At 44.6% G+C, this 24,256-nt stretch overlaps 1 protein-coding gene across 3 annotated transcripts in view; it reads left to right on the top strand.

Moving 5' to 3' along the window:
* Window positions 1-18,263, top strand: part of IL1RAPL1 (interleukin 1 receptor accessory protein like 1) — a 1,713,530-nt gene extending 1,695,267 nt beyond the window's left edge. For all 3 annotated transcript variants that reach the window (XM_029603082.1, XM_029603084.1, XM_029603083.1), the window contains one exon: window positions 16,291-18,263. In XM_029603082.1, the coding sequence (XP_029458942.1) occupies window positions 16,291-17,009 (719 nt within the window). In that variant the 3' untranslated portion in view covers window positions 17,010-18,263. The remainder of the gene's footprint in view (window positions 1-16,290) is intronic.
* The last annotated feature ends 5,993 nt before the right edge of the window (window positions 18,264-24,256 follow it).

The following is a 24,256-nucleotide window of genomic DNA, read 5'->3' as shown; positions in this document are numbered from 1 at the left end:
AAGCACCCTTCAAAACTTAGAGAGGTATCCTCCAAATTGTTATTCAGTGTTGTCTGCAGTGATGATTGGGGAGGAAGGACATGGGAATCCATTGGCCCTCTTGATAGTGTAGAAATTTTAGGGGAAAATTGAAGCTTCTCTTTCCTTTTCTTGCCCCTATCTAAAGCAAATGAAAAAACATGTTATAAACAGCGTGGCTTAGATGCACCAGCGGTAGCATACCATATGGCAGAGAAATTTAAAGGCCTAGGACCTCTATGGCATCAGTGCTAGGCTGTCTCTCACAATGCCTGTTGGTGTTTTCCCAGGAAAGTGCTATAGCACTGTAGAGCCAGGCCAAATGATCATCCCACGTCAACAGTCTGTCAGCACAGCCTCTGCCAGGACCTCCACACCTTAGCTGGAATTGGGTGAATTAATCTCCTCCATTTCATGACCTTTTATCCTTGAATTTATTTTTCTACTAAATATTTGAAAGTTTCTATCATGTCCTCCCATGCTTCTTTCCTCTGGTGAGCACATTTTGATGTTGCGAGAGAGTGCCCTCAGGCTGTTAGGAGCTCGGAGATGCGGTCCATCTAAAGTAGGAAGTAAGTCCTTGGGCCGCGGCATGGCTCAGGGAGGAGCCCCAAGACACACAGAAGGAGGTGAGCTAGTAAGAGCATGGGTGGAGCAGGAGACAAGGCGAGGATTATCCAGAACAGGAACTAGGCAGGCTTAGCTCTCCACTGGACCTACACGGACCTATGAAATACAGCAATACAATGCTGAACTCAAGAGTAGCCCTCCAGCCACTCGATAGTCCTTCCGTACACATCGCTAGGGAACGACGAGTGCGTGAGGCCAAACGGAGGCTGAGGGCAGGAACAAGAAGACTTGTACGAAGACTCAGGATACTCGGAGGATTCAGACATAGACTTGGATACTTAGACAAAGACTTGGATACTCAAGAGACTCGGACGAAGACTTGGATACTCAAACAAGGACTCAGGATACTTAGAAGACTCGGAGGACTCAGACAAGGATTCAGGTTGCTTGGAAGTTTCAGGCAAGGATTTAAGAGTCAGGCGAAAGTACTGGGTGAGTACTGCATCACAGTGTGCCCTACACAGCCGCCCATGGCTGGTCACAGACCATGCTGAACGTGAAGCAGAATCCAGGCGAAGACGTGGAACTTGAGACTGGAACATGGTGAAGATTCAGTAGAGGCCTACACCGGGGCGTGTCCTACACAGATGCCTGTGGCTGGTCGCGGACCACGCTGGAGCGGAGCAGGTTCTGACAGAGTCTTAGGCATGGACGGATGTGGACACAAAGGAACTCCGTAGACCGGGAACAAGATATTCAGGAAAAGCCTTTAAAAACAGAAGTCTCCCAGAGGCTTGCACTGCAGACAAGAAGAAGTCCTTGTACCACGAGGCGTCTTACACAGCCATCCCAAGGGCTGGTCATGGACCACGACATGACACGCCAAGAGAGGTGGACAGACGAGAGACCTGGGAACTGGACGAAGAGCTGAAGATGAGACGGATGAAATCAAGATAGGAACATCGGACATCAGGAACAAGGAATATGGCACCTCAGGACACGGGACATCAAGACATCGGGACACAAAAAATGTGGAACATCAGGAACAGAAGACAGGTGATGAGGGAGCTCTGAAGAGGGACAAGACCAGGAACCTCAAGAAGACGAGGTTCAGGAACATGAAGAATATGAAAGAAAGATCCATGAAGGCACAGAAGACTACAGAAGACCTGGAACGGAAGGAAGATCACAGACATTGTGCAAACCTGATCCGAAGGCCCTGAAGAATGGCAGTAAGGCCCTTTTATAGGGCTGAAGCAGGAACAGGTCGATGACATCATCTCAAAGGGCCACGGGGCTTTTCCCACCACTGGACCTTTAAATCTTGAAGTGAGGCACGCGCCCACACCTATACCGAAGCAGGAAGAAGACTGCACATCGGCGGCATCCCTGCCGCGTGGGAGACCTGACTGAGAGAGGCGAATGCAGCAGCCCTGCCACGAAGAAAGAGCAGGCAGCAGCGGCGGTGGTTTCAGCCGTGAAGATGAAAGGAGGCATCGGGCTGGATGGTGGCGCTATGACGCGAAGGCCCCGATAACACAACGGCCTCCAGGCCGCACTTGGAAGTGGTGTCGGTGGTCTGGCTGGCCACCTAGAGCTGGAAGGTAGGTGGTGGACTGCCCTCGGCTCACAGGCAGGGCCACAACAGTACCCTTCCACTTCAAATACCACCTCCCCAAGCCTCCTATCAACAGCTTGGAAGGGTGGAGGATCACGCCATACCAGGGGATGATCAAGGGTCCAAGGAGGGAAGTTGGAATTTCTTGGCAAGGAATTGTAGTGATGGAGATACTTATGGCTGAAGACATGGTGAAGAAGGTCGAAGATCCAGGCAACACGTAGACAAAACACTGAAGACATGAAACAGGCAAGGTACGGGATTTGCAGGACAGCAAGGCTTGCATCTCACGTTCTAGTAGTCAAAGTGGCAGAGATTGATGACAAGGAGTCCAGGATAAATGAGAGGCACAGATGAAGGTAGCATCTTGGAGTGAGGACCGGTTTTTGGTTCAAGGTAGTCAGAATAAGAGTGGCAAGTAGACAAGCATCATCTTCGCGGAGGTAGCATGGTAAAGATGGAACAGGCATCAAGCTGGATTTTAGAGATGTGAAGATGGAAATCCAGGAGATTAAGTAAACCTACAAGCGCCACTCCCTTTAGGAGGCAGCGGTATTAGAAAGACTCAGATGGAAGTCCAATGAACATGGCTCAGTCGATGGAGAGTTGATCTTGGAGGCAACTTTTGCCTTATGAAGATGGTGGATTCCAGATTGAAAAAGGGAAGTATGAAGAAGCTCAAGATTGCTGCTTCCAGGCTTGCAAGGCCAGATGAGAGAAGTCTCTACAACTTGGTAAAGAGAGAGTTGCCTCTTGGGAAATGCATGAGTTACTACAGGCTCTCACAAGGTGGTGAAGTCATTCTCAAAGGAACTTGATGGTCAATAGGTGTCGCTGCGGCACTTATGCAAGGGACTGTTTTGCTGAAAGGGATTACCCAGATGACTGTGAAGATGAAGTTCCCTTTAGGACTGAGTCGAAGAGCCACTTAAGGTGGATGAAGCTTCAAGAGACAGACTTGAAGACAACAGAGGATTCCAGTGGGTACGCAGTGAATCCCCACAGATGGATGGTCAAGTGCAGCTGATGGTGAACATCCCTGCAGAAGTCCCTGATGGAAGACACAGGAGTTAGCGAATACTCAGTGACGTTGTAGAGCCATACGGAAAGCTTTTGAGATGATGGACTGAAGATAACTGCATGGGTTCTCATGGATCCAAGGATAGTAAGGTTGAATCACCATGTGGTCTCAAGGAAGACAAGTTCTCTTCAGGACGATCAACAGCATGGCAGTGCAGGCGTACAGGACAAGCTGGAACATGGTAGCTGCAGTCCTTAACTTGGCAGCAAGATGGTACAAAAGAGCAGATCGCAGGGAATCAGAAACTTTCAAACCTCGATCCTAGTGGCTCAAAACACTGCGTGAAGGACGCTGGAGGACTCATGATGGCGAGTTCTGGATGCAGGATGCTCACGATGGAGATCCTGGGTAGAATCCACTTGCATGGAGTCAGGGCTGTGTTAAGCTGTGGATTCATGGCGATTCGCTGTGTAGATGTCATAAAGGTGGAACGCAGGAAGTGACGTCTGCGAATAACCGACATGTAATCCATGGCTGGAGTCACCACTTGCAGACATGGAGAGAAGCTTAAGCTGAAGATGGTCCCAGAACAAGCACCAGGACAGTGCAAGCAGAAGCTGGGTTGGAAGAGTCAAGATGAAGACAGGTCTAGGATGCAGGCGCTTCTGCAGGTTGTACGAACCCAAGACCTGGAGTGTTGATGTGGAGTGCACTTAAATGGACATACTCCCTGATGCTCAAAGACTCTTGAGGTTGAAGATACTGGATGCTGGATATGGAACCTGGTTCAGGCACCTCCTGCAGGTCGTATGGAACCGAGGGAGCTGGACCAACATTGTAGTGGGAAGAACGGAGATGGTTTCTGGAACAATGGCAGGCGCCTCCTGCAGGTTGTGAAGGTTTCAGGATGGGTTGGACTCGGAGATGATCTGGATGCAGGCGCCTCCTGCAGGTTGTGGGTTCCAGACAACTGTAGAGGAGAGAGACAAGCAGCAAAAGAAAAAAAATTGACTAAAGCAAGTATTAAATGTCACGAAACTGGGAGCAAAAATTCTGGGCTAGAAACTGATTATCAGAGTGTCCAGGAACTAAGGCAAAAATTCTCTGTGCAGGGAACAAGTTGGAAAAATGTCTGGGAACTGAGGCAAAAATTTCCAGGCAAAAATGAAGGCCAAACAATATGTCTGAAAACTGGAGCCCGCCACAGGCACAGCTCACTAAGCTCATGGCCTTCAGGTCCTGTTAGGAGCTCGGAGACGCGATCCCATCTAAAGTAGGAAGTAAGACCTTGGGCCGCGGCACAGCTCAGGGCGGAACCCCAAGTCACACCGCAGGAGGTAAGCTGGTATGAGCATGGGTGGAGCAGGTGCAAGGCTGGAGCGAAGACAAGGCGAGGATTATCCAGAACAGGAACTATGCAGGCTCAGCCCGCCACTGAACCTACACGCACCAATGAAATCCAGCAACGCAATGCTGATCTTGAGAGTAGCCCTCCAGCCATTCGATAGCCCTTCCGTACCCGTCGCTAGGGAACGACGAGTGTGTGAGGCCAGACGGAGGCTGAGGGCAGGAACAAGAAGACTTGGATGAAGACTCAGGATACTCGGAGGATTCAGATGTAGACTTGGATACTTAGAAGAAGACTTGGATACTCAAACAAGGACTCAGGATACTTAGAAGACTCGGAGGACTCAGACAAGGATTCAGGTTGCTCGGAAGTTTCAGGCAAGGGTTCAAGAGTCAGGCAAAAGTACTGGGTGAGAATTTCATGACTATATGATCCACAACAGTGTTCCGTCTTTAAGCGCTTTCAAAACCGGATCTCCACTTGTGAAGTCAAACATTCATCTTCACAAGTGGAGATCCGGTTTTGAAAGCGCTTAAAGACGGAACACTGTTGTGGATCATATAGTCATTTATATGATCATCTTACATTTTTTGCTTGTACATAAACTGGGAACTCAAGACGATATATGTAAGCCCCTGAGGCAGCCGTTTTGAGACGGCGAAACTCGGCCAGAGTTGGGCTACCCTTGTGTCTCCACTTCAATAAGGATTTACAAAAGACTACAGGCATCTATTCTCTTTGTTCATCCAAGACAGGAACATTGGACATCAGGAACAAGGAATATGGTACCTCAGGACACGGGATATCTGGACATGGAACATCTGGAATATCAGGAACAGAAGACAGGTGACAAGGGACCTCCGACGAGGGACGAGATCAGGAAGATCAAGGAGACGATGTTCAGGAACACGAAGAACATGGAACGAAGATCCATCAAGGCACAGGAGACTACGGAAGACCTGGAATGGAAGGAAGATCACAGACACTGTGCAAACTCTATCCGAAGGCCCTGAAGAAGGCAGCAAGGCCCTTTTATAGGGCTGAAGCAGGAACAGGTCAATGACATCATTTCAGAGGGCCATGGGGCTTTTCCCATCACTGGTCCTTTAAATCTTGAAGTGAGGCACATTCCCGCGCCTATACCGAAGCAGGAAGAAGACTGCATGTCGGCGGCATCCCTGCCACGTGGGGGACCCAACTGAGAGCAGTGATGGCAGCGGCAGCCCTGCCACGAAGAAAGAGCAGGTAGTGGCGGCGGCGGCTTCAGCCGCGAAGATGAAAGGAGGCATCAGGCTGGATGGCGGCACTAGAAACGCGAAGGCCCCGATAACACGACTGCCTCCGAGCCACGCTTGGAAGTGGCGTTAGCGGCCTGGCTGACCGCATACAGCTGGAAGGTAGGTGGGGGACTGCCTGCAGCTCGCAGGCTGGCCCACATTATTTGAGCACCTTAAGCCTCTCTTTATAGGGTTTTTGTTTCAGGCCCTCTACCATCTGTTTCCCTCTTCTGCTGGGATATTCAGAAAAACTAATTTGTGTGTTTATTTCATTGCACATAGCACTGAAACTGCAAAGCTTCAGCCCAGAGTCTCCCATAAGGTGGCCTGGACACATCAAATTTCTTTCAAGACCCAATTTCTAGATTCTTTGCTCTTCTTATACTGAAGTCTATTTATATATTTTCTAAACTTTTCCACCACCCAACTTCAGAGTGCTACATGGAGGTGAACAGCAGAAGAAACAGCATTGACAATACATTAAAAATAAGTTCATACTAATAGAGAAAACGAATACCTTTGGTAAATTCTGTTTGCTTCTCTTTAAGTTGTAGACTCTTATTATTATGGAGCTGAATCACTCCTAAAGATTTGGGTCTTTATTTGGCAAATAGCTGCCAATTTTTTTATTTTTTTCTCAAAAAGATTTTGTGTTGTGAAAGGGGGTACTTGGTTGTCTTTTATCATGTTTTAGAAGAGGAAAAATGTATTAGGGTAAACCTGAAAAAAAATATTTGGATGAATAAAAAGCTATGCAATCTTATGGTCTCCATTATTAACCACCATTCTACCTCCAGCCCTATCCACAAAGGATTATTCACCTTCCATGTTTTCTTCTACTCTCTGAGGCCTGTACCCCAGCACAGAGAAGGAGTAAATCTGGATGACCTCTCTTTTACCCCCATGTCCCCCAGGATCTTCCATGGATGGGGGGGGGGAGTAATTTTAACCTCCTTTTTGGAGACTTCCTGGAACACAGGGACACAATGTTGTCCCCAAAGCTATTTTTTCCCAACTCTCTCTTTTCCCCCATCAAAAAAATTCACTTACCTTGAGGTGCTGGAGTTCTTTCTAGTGGGGAGGAAGATTCAATCTCTGGGTTCCTAGGCTCACAGGGATAGAGACTAACACACAATTTCTCGTCCTTTTCTTCTCAGATATGCTCACACTTGGGATGCCCTGGCTTTAGGGCATATACTTAAAGAAGCCACTGGACACTGTTAGGGTGTTCTAAAATAAGTTTACCACAAATAAAAATACCTGAAGTCCAATTAACCACAAAAATTCTCCACTTGAACTTCTCACATCGAAATTCCAAAAGTTCTGCTTGTCTCGGACCTACATAGCTGAATCAGTGTCCCTTTGGATGGAAACAACAAAGGAAAAGACTCAACACTTCTACTAGGGACTGGGATCTCCTATCTCTGTCTCTCATGTTTCTCTGGACTTCTGGGTTAGAAGGTCCCAAAATACAAAAATAAAAATCTTCTCTCCTTCTCACAGGCAGGTCCTGACAGACAAAATCCCTCCCAACAAAACAAGACCAAAACTCTTTCTCAAAAATTATAACTCACTTCCTCACTAGAAAGATACCGCTGCCCAAGGCTGGTGCAAGGATCTGTAGTGCCCTAGGCAGACCAATGTAATACCTCCCCCTCCCCCAAAACCCACACTAAAGGGTAGATTTTAAAAAATTGCGCGATCGCGTACTTTTGTTTGCGCACCAGGCGCAAACAAAAGTACACTGGATTTTATAAGATACACGCGTAGCCGCGCGTATCTTATAAAATCCGGGGTCGGCGCGCGCAAGGGGGTGCACATTTGTGCAACCTGCCCGCGCCGAGCCCAGCGTGCGCTGCCTGTTCCCTCCGAGGCCTCTCCGATTTCGGAGCGGCCTCGGAGGGAACTTTCCTTCGCCCTCCCTCCACCTTCCCCTCCCCTCCCCTACCTAACCCACCCCCCCCCCCCGGCCCTATCTAAAGCCCCCCCTTACCTTTATTTCACGATTTACCCCTGCGAAAAGCAGGCGTAAATCTGCGCGCGTCGGCCGGCTGCCCCACTCCGTGTTCCGGTCCCGGGGGCTGGTCCGGAGGCCGCGGCCACGCCCCCGGAACGCCCCCGGGCCGAAACCACGCCCGTGTCGCCGCCCTCAAAATGGTGCGTCATTCGGCCACGCCCCCTCCAGCTCCTTTTAAAAATCCCCGGGACTTACGCATGTCCCGGGGCTCTGCGCGCGCCGGCGGCCTATGCAAAATAGGCGCGCCGGCGCACAAGGGCGCTGCATGCGTAAATCCGCCCGAATTTACGCGCGCAGGGCATTTAAAATCCGCCCCTAAGTCATCTTACAGTTGTAGATTATATATAGTCATATTCTCTCTCTAAAACTGTATGTTGCTCTGCGACTACTCTCAAACCTCCTTTGCCATTTTGAAAATGGTATCCTCACATACACCAACAGCACCCTAGACGACTGCCTAGTCCTGCCTAATGGTCATGCCGGCCCTGCCGCTGCCCCTACTTCATTTGGCAGACAGAGAATCACCGTTCTTTTCTTGACCTCCTTCAGGCTGGGGGGAGATCCTTACACAAAAATCCAAACCTTAAAAAAAAAAAAACAAACCCCAGACTCTTGCAAAAACTCTCTTCTATTCCCAGAGGCACTCCTGGCCAGTGCCAGGAATATACTCTTTTCTTCAGGACCAGGCTCTGGGCCCAGAATGGGAAATCACTTCAAACTCTCCTTCTGCTGAAAGAATTAAGCAAAGACTGCCACACACCGCCTTGTACTCTGCCTGCTTTTATAGAGCCTGCTAACCAATCCAGGCAGCCTCAAAGGAAGTGCCCTCGGGGATGACCTGCCAATTCCTATCTCCTACCTTACATAAATTTTCTTTTTATTCCCTCCCCCAGAAAATAATGGTTGCTGGCTTGGGTCACTCTTTTTACTTTTTCCCTGTTGCATTCCATTTGAAAGAAATATGAAAAAGTATCAGAAAAGACAGATGAAATAATCTTGTGTCTGAGACATTTCTTGCCACTTTATAAAAGCAGAAAGAATATGAAAGGACCGATGTAGTAAACTGCAGATAAAGTCATGCAGTTACCTCTGGATCATTGCAACACATCATCATCTGATGCTACCCAATGTATATGCAGAAATAGTACCTGGAGATTTTGCCAGCTAACATGTAGAAACGAATACACATTCTAATTTGCCCCTGTGAGCTGACAGCGTATAATGAGAAACCCCATCATTTCCTAAAAAGTAGAAAAGGCTGAGGTCTGCACATCCACTCACTTTCAATGCCACAAGGAAGGAGAGGAGAGCATCTGGACCCAAGTGAGGAAGATTAAGAGAGGTAGAGAAGGGAGTGAAGACGTGGGCTTGTGATTACTGAGTAGGCTGGTTTATTGCTGTTTTCCCACCTATTAGATTGTCTTTGCTTAAATGTTTGAAAGTTTTGTGAATTTGTTTACGTTTCTCCTATCCCATTTATTTTTGTGTCTTGGTTGGAAGAGAAGAATGTGCACGTGTGTTAATTGAGAGGATGGAGCATGAGAGGGAATGAATGAGTGTATGAAAAGAGTGTTGGTGAGGGGTAGGTAGAGAACTGAAAGAAGAACAGTTGGAGGAGGAGGAGAAGAAGAGAGGTGAAGCAGGCTGGGAGAGGAGAGAAAAGAAAGTGGGAGGAGAGTAAGTAAGGATGGGAGAAGGGAGATGTCTGTGGACAGACATAAGCTATGAAGACGGGAAGCAGCACCCGAGTACCTCCAAGGTCACTTTTCAGGAAAATTGGACTTCCTGATCAAATATATTGCTGACAACTATACATCCTCATTGGGAAAGAATTGCCAAGATCTTCAGCCCTGCCAAAGACAGGTTTTGGAAACTAGGGCAGATTTAAATTTAGCTTTCAGCCACCCCACCTCTTGTAAGGGGCTGTTATAGGGTAGCAGAGGGATGGAAGGCAGCAAATGTTAGCCAGTCTGCTTCCTCGCAGTCTGCTTCCTCGCGGGGATTTACTTCTCCCTCCGGGAGGCGTAAATCCCCGGACAAAGGTAAGGGGGGGGGTTTAGATAGGGCCGGGGGGGTGGGTTAGATAGAGGAAGGGAGGGTAAGGTGAGGGGAGGGCGAAAGCGAGTTCCCTCTGAGGCCGCTCCGATTTCGGAGCGGCCGGCTGCACAAAATCGGCAGCCTTGCACGCGCCGATCCTGGATTTTAGCAGATACGCGTGGCTACGCGCGTATCTACTAAAATCCAGCGTACTTTTGTTTGAGACTGGTGCGCCAACAAAAGTACGTGAACGTGCATTTTTTGTAAATCTACCCCAGTATTCTAGGTGAGGCATTATCACCTCCTTTTTCTTACTGGTTATCCCTCACTTTATGCAGCTCAGCATTCTTCTGACTTTAGCTATCACCTTGTTACATTGCTTCAATGCCTTCAGATCACCGGACATTATCACACCAAGGTCCTTCTTTTGCTCTGTGCTCAACAGTCTTTCACCCCCCATGACAAGCTGCTCTTTTGGATTACCACATCCCAGATGCTTAACTGCATTTATTGGCATTGAATCCCAGCTGCCAAGTCTACAACTACTCTTCACCTTTCTTAAATCACTTTTCATTCACACTACTCCTTCAGGTGTCTCCATAGTGGGTTCTGGTTTGATAAGACCTGTGATATGGAAACAACCACTCTCTCAAGTGACACAAGTACAAAATGCCTTCTCTGTATTGGAAAATGAAGACATTCTAGCAATCGAGTCTGATGTGGAATTGGAAAGGAAAGAAAAAACCCAATGTGCACAGAAATTCCATAACACTACAAAAAGCATAAGAAGCAGCTCATTGTGCTGAGTGATTCAGTCATCAGAGGCATTCATTTGGGAACTATTTTCGAGGGGAACTCTATAGTTAAATGCCTATTAGGATCCTCAGCTGGTAGAAATGCTAATCAGATAGTCAATGCAATCAATGAAGACTCTGAAGTTGACCTTATCATCCATCTTGGAACCAATGACCTTGCTAGAAAAAACATCCAAGCTGTACAGAGAGACTTCCAGACTCCGGAGAAGCAGATTAGGCACATAGTGAAGACTATTGCCTTTTCAGAAGTGGTACCTGTTCATGGAAAGGGGAACGAGAGGCTGAATGCATGGCTGAAAACATAATGTAAGGATGAAAGCTTTCGATACATTGAGGGCTGGGGCCATGTATGAAACAGTAAGAGATTCTTGTCAAAGATGTCTTACATCTGTCTGTTGCAGGAAAAAGGATCCTAGGTGAAAAATTCAAATCATATACCATAAGGCATTTAAACTAGAGGACGGTGGTTGCAAAAGGAAATTGAAATGTGCCCCCCACCCCAACATCAACAAAAAGTGGGTGAAGAAATTAACAAAAATTAGCTGAATAGGGCAGAAAAGATGTCCAAGGAGAGAAGCTGGAAAGCTGTGAGCACAAATGGCCATAATCTGGGCAATAAAATCCCAGACCTGAAGGCTCTAATAGCAGAACCAGTTTTGGACATCATTACTGTTACAGAGACATGGTTCACTGAGTCTCATTATTGAGATACGGCTATCCCTGACTATAACTTGTTTAGGAAGGACAGTACAGTACAGAAATGATAGGAGTAGCTATTTATGTCAGAAACAATATCCAAGCAATTGACATGCAAAGGACATGGGGTAAGGAAGAATCATTATGGGCTGTCCTAAAAAAAAAAAGAAGATGGTGCTTCCATTTACATCTGGTGGTTTACAGGCCTCCTACTCAAGCAGAAGAACTGGATAGATATCCAAAAAGTGGGAAAGGAAGAAGAAGTGTTGCTAGTTGGAGATTTTAATCTGCCGGATGTGAATTGGAGTATCCTTTCTGCGGAATCTAGAGAGATAGAGCCCCTTGAAAAGAATCCACTATTCAAACAAATGGTACTGGAACCCACGAGAGAGGATGTGATACTTGACTTGGTTCTCACAAATAGTGATAATGTCTCAAAAGTCTGAGTAGGTGCCTACTTGAGCACCAATGATCATCAGACGGTATGGTTTGATATCACAAACAGGATACAGAGAAGGCACATAAAGACCCGAGTTTTGAATTTCACAAATATAGACTTTATCAAAATGGAAATATTCCTAGAAGAAGAACTGGAAGGCTGGGAGAAAATGGGTAAGTAGAACAACAGAAGGCCAAACTGAAAGGAACTATTACAAAGGCAATAAACCTATATGTTAGAAAAGTAAACAAAAGTAAGAGGAAAAAGAAACCGATCTGGTTCTCAAAAGAAGTGGCTGAAAAAATAAAGGCAAAAAGAACAGTGTTCAAGAAGCATAAAGGATCCCAAAAAGAGGAACACAGGAAAGAATATCTGGTGAAAATGAGACAAAAAAAGAAATCAGGAAAGCAAAAGGTCAAGCAGAAGAAAGGATTGCCAAAAAGGTTAAGCGAGGTGACAAAACATTTTTCAGATATATCAGAGAAAGAAGGAAGGTCCAAAGTGGTATAGTGAAATTGGAAGTTGAAAAGGAACAATGTTTGGAGAGATAAAGAATTGGCAGAAGTATTAACAAATACTTCAGTTCAGTGTTCACTAGGGATGTGAATCGTTTTTTGACGATTTAAAATATCGTCCGATATATTTTAAATCGTCAAAAATCGTTAGAGGCATGATACAATAGGAATTCCCCCGATTTATCGTCAAAAATCGTAAATCGGGGGAGGGGAAGGGGAAGGGGGAGGGCGGGAAAACCGGCACACTAAAACAACCCTAAAACCCACCCCGACCCTTTAAAATAAATCCCCCACCCTCCCGAACCCCCCCAAAATGTTTTAAATTACCTGGGGTCCAGTGGGGGGTCCCGGTGTGATCTTCCACTCTCGGGCAAGTTGTGGGGGTCAGGAGGCCCCCCCAAGCTGGCCAAAAGTCCCTGGGGGTCCAGCGGGGGTCCGGGAGCGATCTCCTGCGCTCGTGACATCAGGGGACAGGAACCAAAATGGCACCGGCGCTACCTTTGCCCTGTCATATGACAGGGCAAAGGTAGCACCGGCGCCATTTCTATTAACGCAGCCGTGGCCCGAGAGTGGAAGATCACACCGGGACCCCCCCACTGGACCCCAGGTAATTTAAAACATTTTGGGGGAGTTCGGGAGGGTGGGGGATTTATTTTAAAGGGTCGGGGTGGGTTTTAGGGTTGTTTTAGTGTGCCGGTTTTCCCGCCCTCCCTCGATTTACGATTTAAACTATTTTTAAAAAAACAAAACCGCGACGATCAGATTCCCTCCCCCCCAGCCAAAATCGATCGTTAAGACGATCGATCACACGATTCACATCTCTAGTGTTCACTAAATAAGACCCTGGAGAAGGACCATTGCTGGAAGACAAGATTGTAGATGGGGACAGGGTATACGAAACTCCTTTTATGGAACAGAATGTATGGGAAGAGCTAGGTAAACAGAAAGTGGATAAGGCCATGGGGCCAGATGAGGAATATCCCAGGATGCTGAGGGAGCTCAGAGGTGTGCTGGCAGGTCTGCTGTAGGACCTGTTCAGTTGATCCCTGGAAACTGGAGTGGTGCCGTGGGATTGGAGAACAGCGGTGATGGTCCCACTTCACAAGACTGATGGGAAAATTAATGGAGACACTGCTGAAGGAAAGTATAGTGAACTATCTACAATCTGATGGGTTGCTGTATCCAAGGCATCATGAATTCACCAGGGGAAGATCCTGTCAGACAAATCTATTGATTTTTTTTTTGATTGGGTGACTAGAGAATTGGATCGAGGAAGAGCACTCAATGTGATCTACTTGGATTTCAGCAAAGCTTTTGATACAGTCCTGCATAGGAGGCTTGTGAATAAAATGAGAAGCTTGGGAGTGAGCACCAAGATGGTGGCATAGATTACGAACTGGTTGACCAAAAGGAGACAGCATGTAATGGTAAATGGAATCTACTCTGAAGAGAGAGCTGTGGTGAGGGGAGTGCCACAGGGATCGGTGTTCAGACCAGTTTTGTTTAATATCTTTGTGAGAGACATTGCGTAAGGGATTGAAGGTAAAGTATGTCTATTTGCAGATGACACTAAGATCTGCAATAGAGTGGACATGCCGGAAGGAATAGAGAGAATGAAAAGTGATTTAAGAAAGCTTGAAGAGTGGACAAAGTTTTGGCAGCTGGATTTAGTGCCAAGAAGTGCAGAGTTATGCATCTGGGATGCGGTAATCCTAAAGAGCTGTATGTGATGGGGGTGAAACCCTGATGTGCACGGACCAAGAGAGGGATCTTGGAGTGATAGATTCTGGAAATCTAAAGAGGACGAAGCAATGTGACAAAGCAATAGCTAACAAAGCGATAGCTAAAGCCAGAAGAATGCTGGGCTCCATAGAGAGAGGAATAACCAGTAAGAAAAAGGAGGTGATAATGCCTTGTCAGGTCCTTGGTGAGACCTCACCTGGAGTACTGTATTCAGTTCTGGAGTCCGTATCTCAAAAAGGATAGAGACAGGATGGAGGTGGTTCAGCAAAGGGAGACCAAAACGGTGTGGGGTCTGTATCGTAAGACTTATGAGGAGAGACTGAAGGATCTGAATATGTATATCCTGGAAGAGAGGAGGTGCAGGGGAGATGATACAGAGCTTCAGGTACCTAAAAAACTTCAATAATGTTTGGACTTTGAACCTTTTCTGTTGGAAAGAAAACAATAGAATTAGGAGTCATGAAATGAAGCTCCAGGGGAGATGACTTAGAACCAATGTCAGGAAATATTTCTTCAAAGAGAGGATGGTGGAGGCCTGGAATGCCCTTCTGGAGGAGGTGGTGAAGAAGAGAACAGTCAAAGATTTCAAAGGGGCATGGGGTAAACACTGTGGATCTCTAAAAGCTAGAGGATGGAAATGAGATAAACGTACAGAGGGGTAACTTGCTGGTACGGTGGTTACTACCCTTAGCAGAAGGCATGGAGATTACTACCCTTAACTAATATGCTTTGATGCTTTTAATGCAACAGCAACATTGCTCCCTGCTTAGACAGCAGGGGGATAAGAGGAATTGGATTCAAAACACAACCGAGGGCCCCAACTTCCATGACCTGAGATACTGATTCACAGACTTAAGGGAAAAGCACAGGACTACTTCTATGGACAAGTCCTAAAGGAAATGAAGAAAGCATGCATGGGGTTAACTTGCTGGTGCGGTGGTTACTACCTTTAATCATTAAGCCTTGATACTTTTGATGCAACTTCAACACTGCTCTCTGCTTCAACAGCAGGGGAAAAGGGGAGTTGGGATTTAGTCAGCATCTAACAAGAGCCCCTACATTTATGGTATGGGAAACTGATAAGCATGGGGGTAAACTGCACAGAGCAGCAGTTTTTACCCTTAACAGAAGGCATGGACTACCCCCCTTAACCGTTAAGCATTTGATGCAACTGCAACATCTCTCTCTGCTTCGTGGAGGGGGGTGGGGGGTGGAGGCAAAGAGGAATTTGGATTCAGGGACAACCATGTGCCATGACCTTTTTACAGTCTGGAGTACTGATGCGTGAACATTGGTGGAAAAAAAAACCACAGGAGTGCTTCTATGGCCAAGACCATAAGCAAAGCACGTCAAGCAGAATGACTGATACATGGGGGAACCTACCATGGGAAGCTTGATGGGCAGACTGGATGCATCATTGGTCCTTTTCTGCCGTCATTTCTGTGTTTCTATTTTCCACTCTGTTGCAGATCTTGGTACCATCCGCTAATAAACAAACTATATCTTTTCTCAGCACAAATGTCACCACAAAGATATTGAACACCCATTGGTCCATCTTCATGCTTGCCACTCACACACAGCACACCTCCACTGGGACTTTCCTAGAACACTTATCTGGAATTTTCCCAGTCTCCTTCCCGTCCTTTCTGCTCCTCCAACTGGTTCCTCTTCCCCTCTGCTTCTTATAGTTCCCTGTCCTGAAACTCCTCCCAGAGGGCAGCACCTACATTATTACCACTTTCCTGCTTGCAGCCCTGAGTTGCCTTTCTCTTTTTCCTCCTTCCCAGTCTAGCCACACACTGGTGGTCATATCATCCAAAATGAACCAACAGCTTTCAAATTACAATAAAGATTTGTTAAATAGTTATTTGAATTAAAAAAAAATGTCATACAATATAGTTTTACTCCTCTCTGCCATCCTGCATTTCCTGTTGCTAATGCCCTGGCAGGGTAAGGACTCTCTTCTTGTGGCAGACCCTTGATTCCAGGGTATTAACTCACAGGCATTGCTCCCTCCCCTTAATGGATCATTTGGTCTTTCTTTTCCTTACAATAAATGGTAAAGACTGTGATGTGATTTTGGAGGTGCCATTGGCAAAGTAACTTGTCAGGTTTGCTGAATGGGAGACAAGGTATGTCACAAAGTTCAATGCTTCTGGTTTGTTTTGTTTTGTAGCATACATTGAAGATGTGGCCAGATGTGTGGATCAGAGTAAACGATTGATTATTGTGATGACCCCAAATTATGTTGTAAGAAGAGGCTGGAGCATCTTTGAACTGGAGAGCAGACTTCGGAATATGCTGGTCACCGGAGAGATAAAAGTGATACTCATCGAATGCAGCGAACTCCGTGGAATCATGAACTATCAAGAGGTTGAGACCTTGAAACACACCATCAAGCTCCTGACAGTTATTAAGTGGCAGGGGCCAAAATGCAACAAGCTAAATTCTAAATTCTGGAAACGTTTACAGTATGAGATGCCTTTCAGGAGGATAGAGCCCATAAGCCACGAGCAGGTTTTAGATGTCAGCGAGCAGGGGCCTTTCGGGGAACTGCAGACAGTCTCTGCAATCTCAATGGCTGCTGCAGCCTCCACAGCTCTGGCTACTGCCCATCCAGACCTGCGCTCCACCTTTCATAATACATACCATTCGCAGATGCGCCAGAAACACTATTATCGCAGCTATGAATACGATGTACCTCCTGCTGGCACCCTGCCCCTTACCTCAATAGGTAATCAGCATACTTACTGCAACATCCCTATGACACTTATTAATGGGCAGCGGCCGCAGACAAAAACCAGTCGGGATCAGCACCCAGATGAGACCCATACAAACAGTGCCATACTGCCGCTTCTGCCGAGGGAGACCAGTATATCCAGTGTGATCTGGTGACAGAAGGACCAGGGGCATTACAGCCCCTGTAAGTGGGAGCTGAGGCAGCAGTCTGCTGCCTAGAACTCCATCCTTGGCTGCTGCAGATAACCGTACATTACAATCCAGAAAATGCCAGGAAAAACAGGGTCTTGTACATATTCTTTGCAATTTCTTTGTAGCATCAGTGTCTTCCTGTTTTACCCATGTCTCTTGCCATTACATTTTGACTTTGTTTTATATGTTCTTGGGATTTGTATATTTACATTTTTTAATGAATAGACTGATGTATAGCTGGGGACCTTCTCCCTTTTTGACTCAGTTAGTGTACCTTCAGAACAATTTTGATATCATTTTGTTTTAGTTTTTGGTAACTTTTTTTTTATTTTGCAATGCTTGGACACTGAACAACATCCCTTTTGTTGGCCTGCCCGGTGACCCTCACGTGGCCGGCAACGGGGGAAAAAGAATATTCACAAGTTCCAGAGAACACTTTTGCATATTCTGAAGAGAACCCAACCAACAAAGCAGAGCTCAGATTTATTCCTTCCCTCCCCACCCCCAATGGCAGCATGCAAGATGGTCTGATCACTAATCCATAACTAATGCAAATGTTTATCAAATGACGAGGACATTCAGGCTGGATTAATTGCTTTGCAGTGACTTCTACACAGTTTTTAGCAAATATTTTCAAAGAAGAGTAAATGTTTTATTTATAGTTAAGTTTGGGGTGGTTTGTTTTTTTTTTCATTTTTTTAATTGCAAATAACTTTATGTACCCTCTATAAAAATACGTTTTATTTTCTCACCTCTTGGAGAGGCATGAAAGTCTTTTTTCTTCCTTTAGATCTGTGTCTTTGAGCTCTTAGTTTTCTTCTTTCAGTTCCACAAACGAGGCTGTGCAATTCTTAGGCTGTAGGAGCTGAATGAAGTGATCTAGAACCAAAGGGAAGGAGAACATCATTCAAGGATGCTTTGTTGCTTTGTGTTTTTACAAACCTTATAGTACAGGATGGAAAGATGCAGTCTGTGGTCCTCGTGCAGTACAACAGTCAGGCAGAATGGAATATTTTACTTTCTTTCCTCTCTACTTGCAACTATCAGTAAAAGTTTCTTAGCCTGGAGGTGACTGTAATGAGAACTCAGGAGGTTTCTAAATTAACAACAAACACCAATGGCTTAAACTTAGATCTTATTTATACATTTTTACTATTTCACTCCGATCTGAAGATGTTCACATGAATTTTACTGAATAAAGAATTAGTTTATTTTGAAGGTATGATTCTGTGTTTTAGGCATGCAGAAGAGTATAAGTGTGTGTGCGTGGGTGGGCTTGTGTTTCCTGAAGATTTCCTGCCAATGGAGGAATGCAGAAATTAAATATTGAAGATACATCTATTGTCTTGTTCTAGACTAGTACGTTGGTTATAACCACTATCAAGAAATACAACAAACACTGAACAATAGGGCTTTCAAATTACATTATAGAATCACTGTACTGTACAGAATTAGGAAGTTTAATTGCAGGTGATCAGCATTGGCCCATGTAAAGAATGTTACGTTTTTGCTTTGTTTTTCTCAAATTTAAAAAAAACTACAAATGATAATGTGGACATTGATATGATGTGTTTCAGTTAAAAATGTAAAACCATCAATGCAAGTCCAATAGAAAACATAAAAATGTCTGTAATTAATATTTACTAGGAGGCTGAATTTGATTATATATTCCAGTAAAAGAACTTGGGAATCCTCACCCATTTTTGGGTTCTGTTTCCTTAGCAGCATGCCCTAACCATACTCATCTTATCCCCTAATAATGCAAGTATGCTGGTAAGCTGCTTTGCACAGAAATGCATCCAAAGCAGTTCATCACTAGGCAATCCCATACAAATAAAATAATTCGGATTGACTGAAAACTTGCAATCTGCATTATTTTCTGGAAAATTAGGTACAACTCAGGAGTTGCATGCCCCGATGCATCCAGGTCCATGTCTTAAAGGGGTCAATGGGTCCAAATGCACCCCCACCCTCTAAATAGCCCAAACCTTTTAGTCTCTTAAGAAACCCTGTGCCACCCCACTCCCCACCATTGGCCAAGATAAGCTAAAGGTAGGATCTTGGCCAATTGGTGCCATTTTGAAAAATGGCAGCTGCAGCCTGGAATTATAGGGGACACTCTGAGCTTCCACTGGGATACCAGTAAAGATGGGGGGGGGGGGTTGGAGAATGGGCAAGATGAGCTCTAGGGGTGTTGGTACAAAAAGGGAGGTGTTGGGAAGAGAGTGAGGCCTTCACTAACCTTAACACTTTTATTACATACTTTGGCTGCCTCCTGGGGGTGAGTGGGACAAAGGGTCTTGGCTATACTGGGGGGTTGTTATAATGGGCCGCTAGAGTCCCTTAAGAAGTTGGCGGCCCAGACTGTGGGGCCACCATTGCACAGCATTTTGGGGGGCAACTAACCTGCGGTATTTTACCACAGGGGAAAATATCATGGGTTAGTTGCCCCCAAAAAAATGCTGTGCAGTGGTGGCCCCACAGCCTGGGCCACCCATCTGCCTAAGGGGAAAATACCACAGTTTAATGACACCCTTTATTTGTCAAAGGAAATTATGTCTATTGCTTTAGAAACTCACTGATGTCCTTTTCCACAATCTGCTCTCTATTTTTTATGTGTATCCCGGAGCGTGTTGAGTAAACTGGAGAGAAGCTTCAGGGTGCAGCCAGTTTCCAAAGTATGTAATTTAGTTGGCAATGCATTGTGTGCACCTGTCAAAGACTTCCTGGACTGAATTACAAATTTTGGTTACACCACAAAATGAAACATGCTTCTTCTAGTAGCTGAAGATGATTACATTTTGACATCAATATTGTTTCTAGAGTTGCTTCTAAGCACCTGCACCACCTACAAAATGAAAAGCTTTTAGTTTTCTGCACTGGCTGGATACAAATATGTTTGTACTTTTGTTAAAATTTGTTTTTACTGAAAGTTCAGAGTGGATTTGAATCAGACTTTTAACTCCACATATGGACAAACCGGTTAATGTGTTTGACGCTGGCTCTTCTGGAGCTAACTGAGATCTACCCAGTCCCTGGGGCTGAAAGTTGCTGTCCCTTCAGAGGCCACATTTAGCTGCTGAGTTTCACAAGGTGATTAGATTTGGCAATGAGCATAAGGGGCAAGGGGAGGTTATTGGAGGGAATGTAAGCACAGAGAAGACTCAGACCTTCAGTCAAAGCAGGTGCAAACTCTGCAGGACCTGGCAGAATCTAGCCCCATAGTTTCCCTTCAAAGTCCAGCTAAAAACATCCCTTCAAGGGCATATGTATGGATGTGCGCATAAAGCAGGCTTTGACTGCTTGTAAAGTTAGGAGCCAACAGTTGGGGTGGGGCGATAGGAGGTTGGAAGGGAAATCCCCTTCCAAGGTCTGCTGCATCTCTAATTTAATAACAGTCTTTTCCTATTCTGAGTCTATGAGGGGAAAAGCTTATTAAATCTCCCTAGCCAGCCAGTCGCCCCTTTCCCCAAAGCAAGCCAGCTCCAGTCATCTTCCCTCTTCCCAAAGCCACCCAAGCCAGCTTCAGCCAGCAGCATCCTAACTTTTGGTGGTTTTTTACCTCCCTCTCACCTTCTGCTTGTAACCCCCGGAGGATGGCTCTTCCCTATGGTCTGCAGATCCCAGGGAATTAGCCACACAGTGCCTGAACTTCCATGCTGGTCTCATGAAACTTGAGATCATAACACCTTTGCAGGAGTTCAATCACCTTGTGGCTCAAACTCAACAAACGCCATGTAATGCAGGCCCTGACTGGAAGAGGAAAACCATCCAGTGTTGGCTGGAATGCAACTTAAAAATCCTGGGCTCCACATGGCACCTGGGTTTGTCAATTCTGGCGTAAATACTCATATATGTACCCCCACCCACACACGCACACTCACATATACCACATTTACACACTTAACACAAAGATAAACACACATATACACAGACATTCACACACACACACACAAACACATGCACATATTCATACATACATACATACATACACTCATACATGCATGCACATTCACACAGACATACACACACAAACACACATATACTTATAGTCACACATACATAGACACACCATACACACACTCACATACAATTACACATACACATTCACACACACACATATACAAACACTCACACATACACTCATACATACACACCCACATATACACATATACATACACTCACACATACATATACACACACATATACATACATTTACACATACCCACACACACATATACTCACAAATACACATACACATACACACACACACAACCATGCTGAAGAGGGAGATGTCTGCATTGGGTTCTCTGCTTGTCCTGTTAGCTGAATTTCCTCCCTTATTTCATAACCAATCTAAAAAAATGTGTGGAAGGAGGAGACTTCACAGTATTTAAAAAGAAATATTAGGACAATAGGGTTGCCACACTCTCATGCACTGCCATTCTGAAGTTCATACAAGCCCAGCTCCAGGTGGTTAAGGAGGTTAGGAGGTAAAGTTTTCACAAAGAGCCAAAGTGCCTGATGTAAACAGCCAGCCAAATTTTGGAGAAGTGTTTTCTCCATCATATTACTGCCCAGGTGTGCTGTTGAAAATGAACTAGAATCTGTTTGGCTAAAATCTGTCCTGATGCATTTAAGCCTGCAAATATTTTTTCATAGATTTGGACACTTGTTGGGTGCCTAGCACTGAAAATCTATACTAAGGAAATAATTTTCAACAGGATTTATGCTCTTAAAACTGGGTTTTATGCACATAAGTGCACTTTAAAAGGTGAATTTTCAAAATGTTATGAGGATAATTTTCAAAAGGATTTACATATATACGGTAAATGTAACTACTATTGTAGCAATATTCAAAAAACATTTACCCATGTTAATTGCACTTATCTGGGTAAATTCTATGGACAATTCAATGGCACATATTGTAGAATTTTTCAAAAGTTCACTTACATGAGTAACGTGTATTTACTCATGTAAAACCCAGTTTTAAGTATGTAAATGTTTTTGAAAACCAGGTCCTATGTGTGTAAAAATTAGCATATGCACTTAAGTAGCCTCTACTCAGAGTCCATATTTTATAAAAGTAAAAACTATGTGTGTATTCTTATTTTCACATGCACATATAGGCATGCAAAACAGGGGTGGTCTAGGGGCATTCTTGGTGGGGCCAACACACACATAAGTTCCTATTTTAAGACTTTTACTAATTTACATGCATAATTACCTGGCATAAGTGATATTAGCCGTGTTGATTGTGTAGTACTGATTGGATAGGAGGACTGTGTGAACAGGGGGGAGCTCAAGCTGAAGAGCTAGGAGGGTCTCAGTGGCCTGGAAAAGGCCTGGGTAAACTGATGGACTAATTGGTAGAACTGGTAATTTCTTTGATGTTCACATGTCTTAAAATATACCAAACTACACCAAGATGGCCACCACGCTGTAAGGGAGTGAAGGTTGTTGTTCTCCGGTTGCCCGTTGGAATTTCTCTTTGAGCTTTCTAATTTCCTTTTTTCCTTTTGGGAGAATAAAGAACATGCCACATAGCAAAAGGAAAGCCCGAATACGAGATATTACCTCTACTCCCGAACATGACACTCGGCAACCGAAGATAGATGAAGCTTTCACAAAAACACCGAAAGGAAACCTGGATGTGGAAGTCGCTGGAGCCAGTAAGGAGCAGCAGCTACCGAGCCCCTTGACTCTGGAAATATCATTGAGCCCGGGAGCACCAATAGTACCAGATCCACCCCGAGGGCACACCGGGGAGCTGCTTTGCTTGGAGTCGCGCGATTCGCGGGAAACTCTTATAGATAATTCCTTAATGGCAGCCGGCGTCCAGAGAAGAGAGGAGAGTTACTCCGACTCTTCAGTGAACCACGGGAGACCAGGTTCCAGGAGCCATGAGGACCGAGAGAAACAACAAAGCCCAGAACAGCAGGGAAAAAGTGGTGAAGGCCTTATGGAAGTAGGAACTGTGAGTAGTAATAATATTACCCTCCACAGTGCTACTCCAGCCCTCGTGCCCTCTTTAGAAGAGATAAGGAGTATTCTGATCTCAGTGCAGAAGTTGATTAACATACTAAATGCTACAGTGCAAGAAGCTACTATTAAAGTTCAGGCTGCAGAAGGAAAAGTGGTGACTGTGGAGAAACAACTAGAAGTAATGGATGGGAAAATAAAAGAAATGGAAAATATTCAATTTAACCTAATAAAGTCTGAAAAAATGTTTGAAAATAAGATGGAAAATCTTTAAAATTCATCGAAGAGAGCGAATTTGAGGATCCTAAATTTTCCTAAGACAAAATTATCATCCCCTATGGAACTGTTTAAAAGTTACCTTTTAAATATATTGAAGTATTCATTAAATACATTACCTGTAATATCTATGATGTATTACCTACCAATGAGACAACCATTGGCTGGAAATATACTTCAAAAGGAAAATCAAGATGAATCAAATTTGAACTTAACTGATTTTTTGGAAAAATCTTTTGAGGCGGATATAAAATCAAGAGCAACTCTGCTTGTACAGTTTTCTTCTCATATTGAAAGGGATAATGTTCTGAGACATTATTTCAGGTTCCAAAAGTTAAAATTTTATGGGCAAACAATTCAAATCTTCCCAGACATTGCGAGGACAACACAGTTAAAGAGGAGGAAATTTCTTGCGATGCGGAGGGAGGTGACTGATAGAGGGGTAAAATTTATGCTACGTTTTCCATGTTGATGCATATTACTTTGTGGGGAAACTAAATATATTTTTAATGATCCAGAACAACTTCGTTCCTATTTAGATGCTAGTCTAAGTTCCTGAGTTCTTCCTTAAGGTATTGGTAAAAGGGAAGTTCGGTACCCTTACAGCTGTAAGCTAGTTAGGAAATAGTAATTTCTTTAAGTAATCTGCTATATTTCTTTTCTTGGTCTCCGAAATTTCTATATTAAGTGTCAATGTGTTTTGACAATCAGATTACTTTGAAAGTATTTCTAATCTGTTTTGTGTATTTCACATTGTTAAAATTCTTGTTTAAAAGCAAAAATGGAATAAAGTATAAATTAAAAAAAAATTAAAATATACCAAACTAGGCGCGTAAATCCCCATATCAATGAGTAAGTCCTACTTTATTTTCATTTGTAAAATGTACGTGTATATATTTTTAAAATAGGAAACTATGTATTCAATGCATTGCATGTATTTACTTGTAAGCACA

The sequence above is a fragment of the Rhinatrema bivittatum genome, chromosome 5 (assembly GCF_901001135.1).
Source record: "Rhinatrema bivittatum chromosome 5, aRhiBiv1.1, whole genome shotgun sequence".
NCBI classification, from domain to species: domain Eukaryota; kingdom Metazoa; phylum Chordata; class Amphibia; order Gymnophiona; family Rhinatrematidae; genus Rhinatrema; species Rhinatrema bivittatum.
The sequence above is the reverse complement of the archived record's forward strand: the minus strand, read 5'-3'. Positions and strand labels throughout refer to the sequence as shown.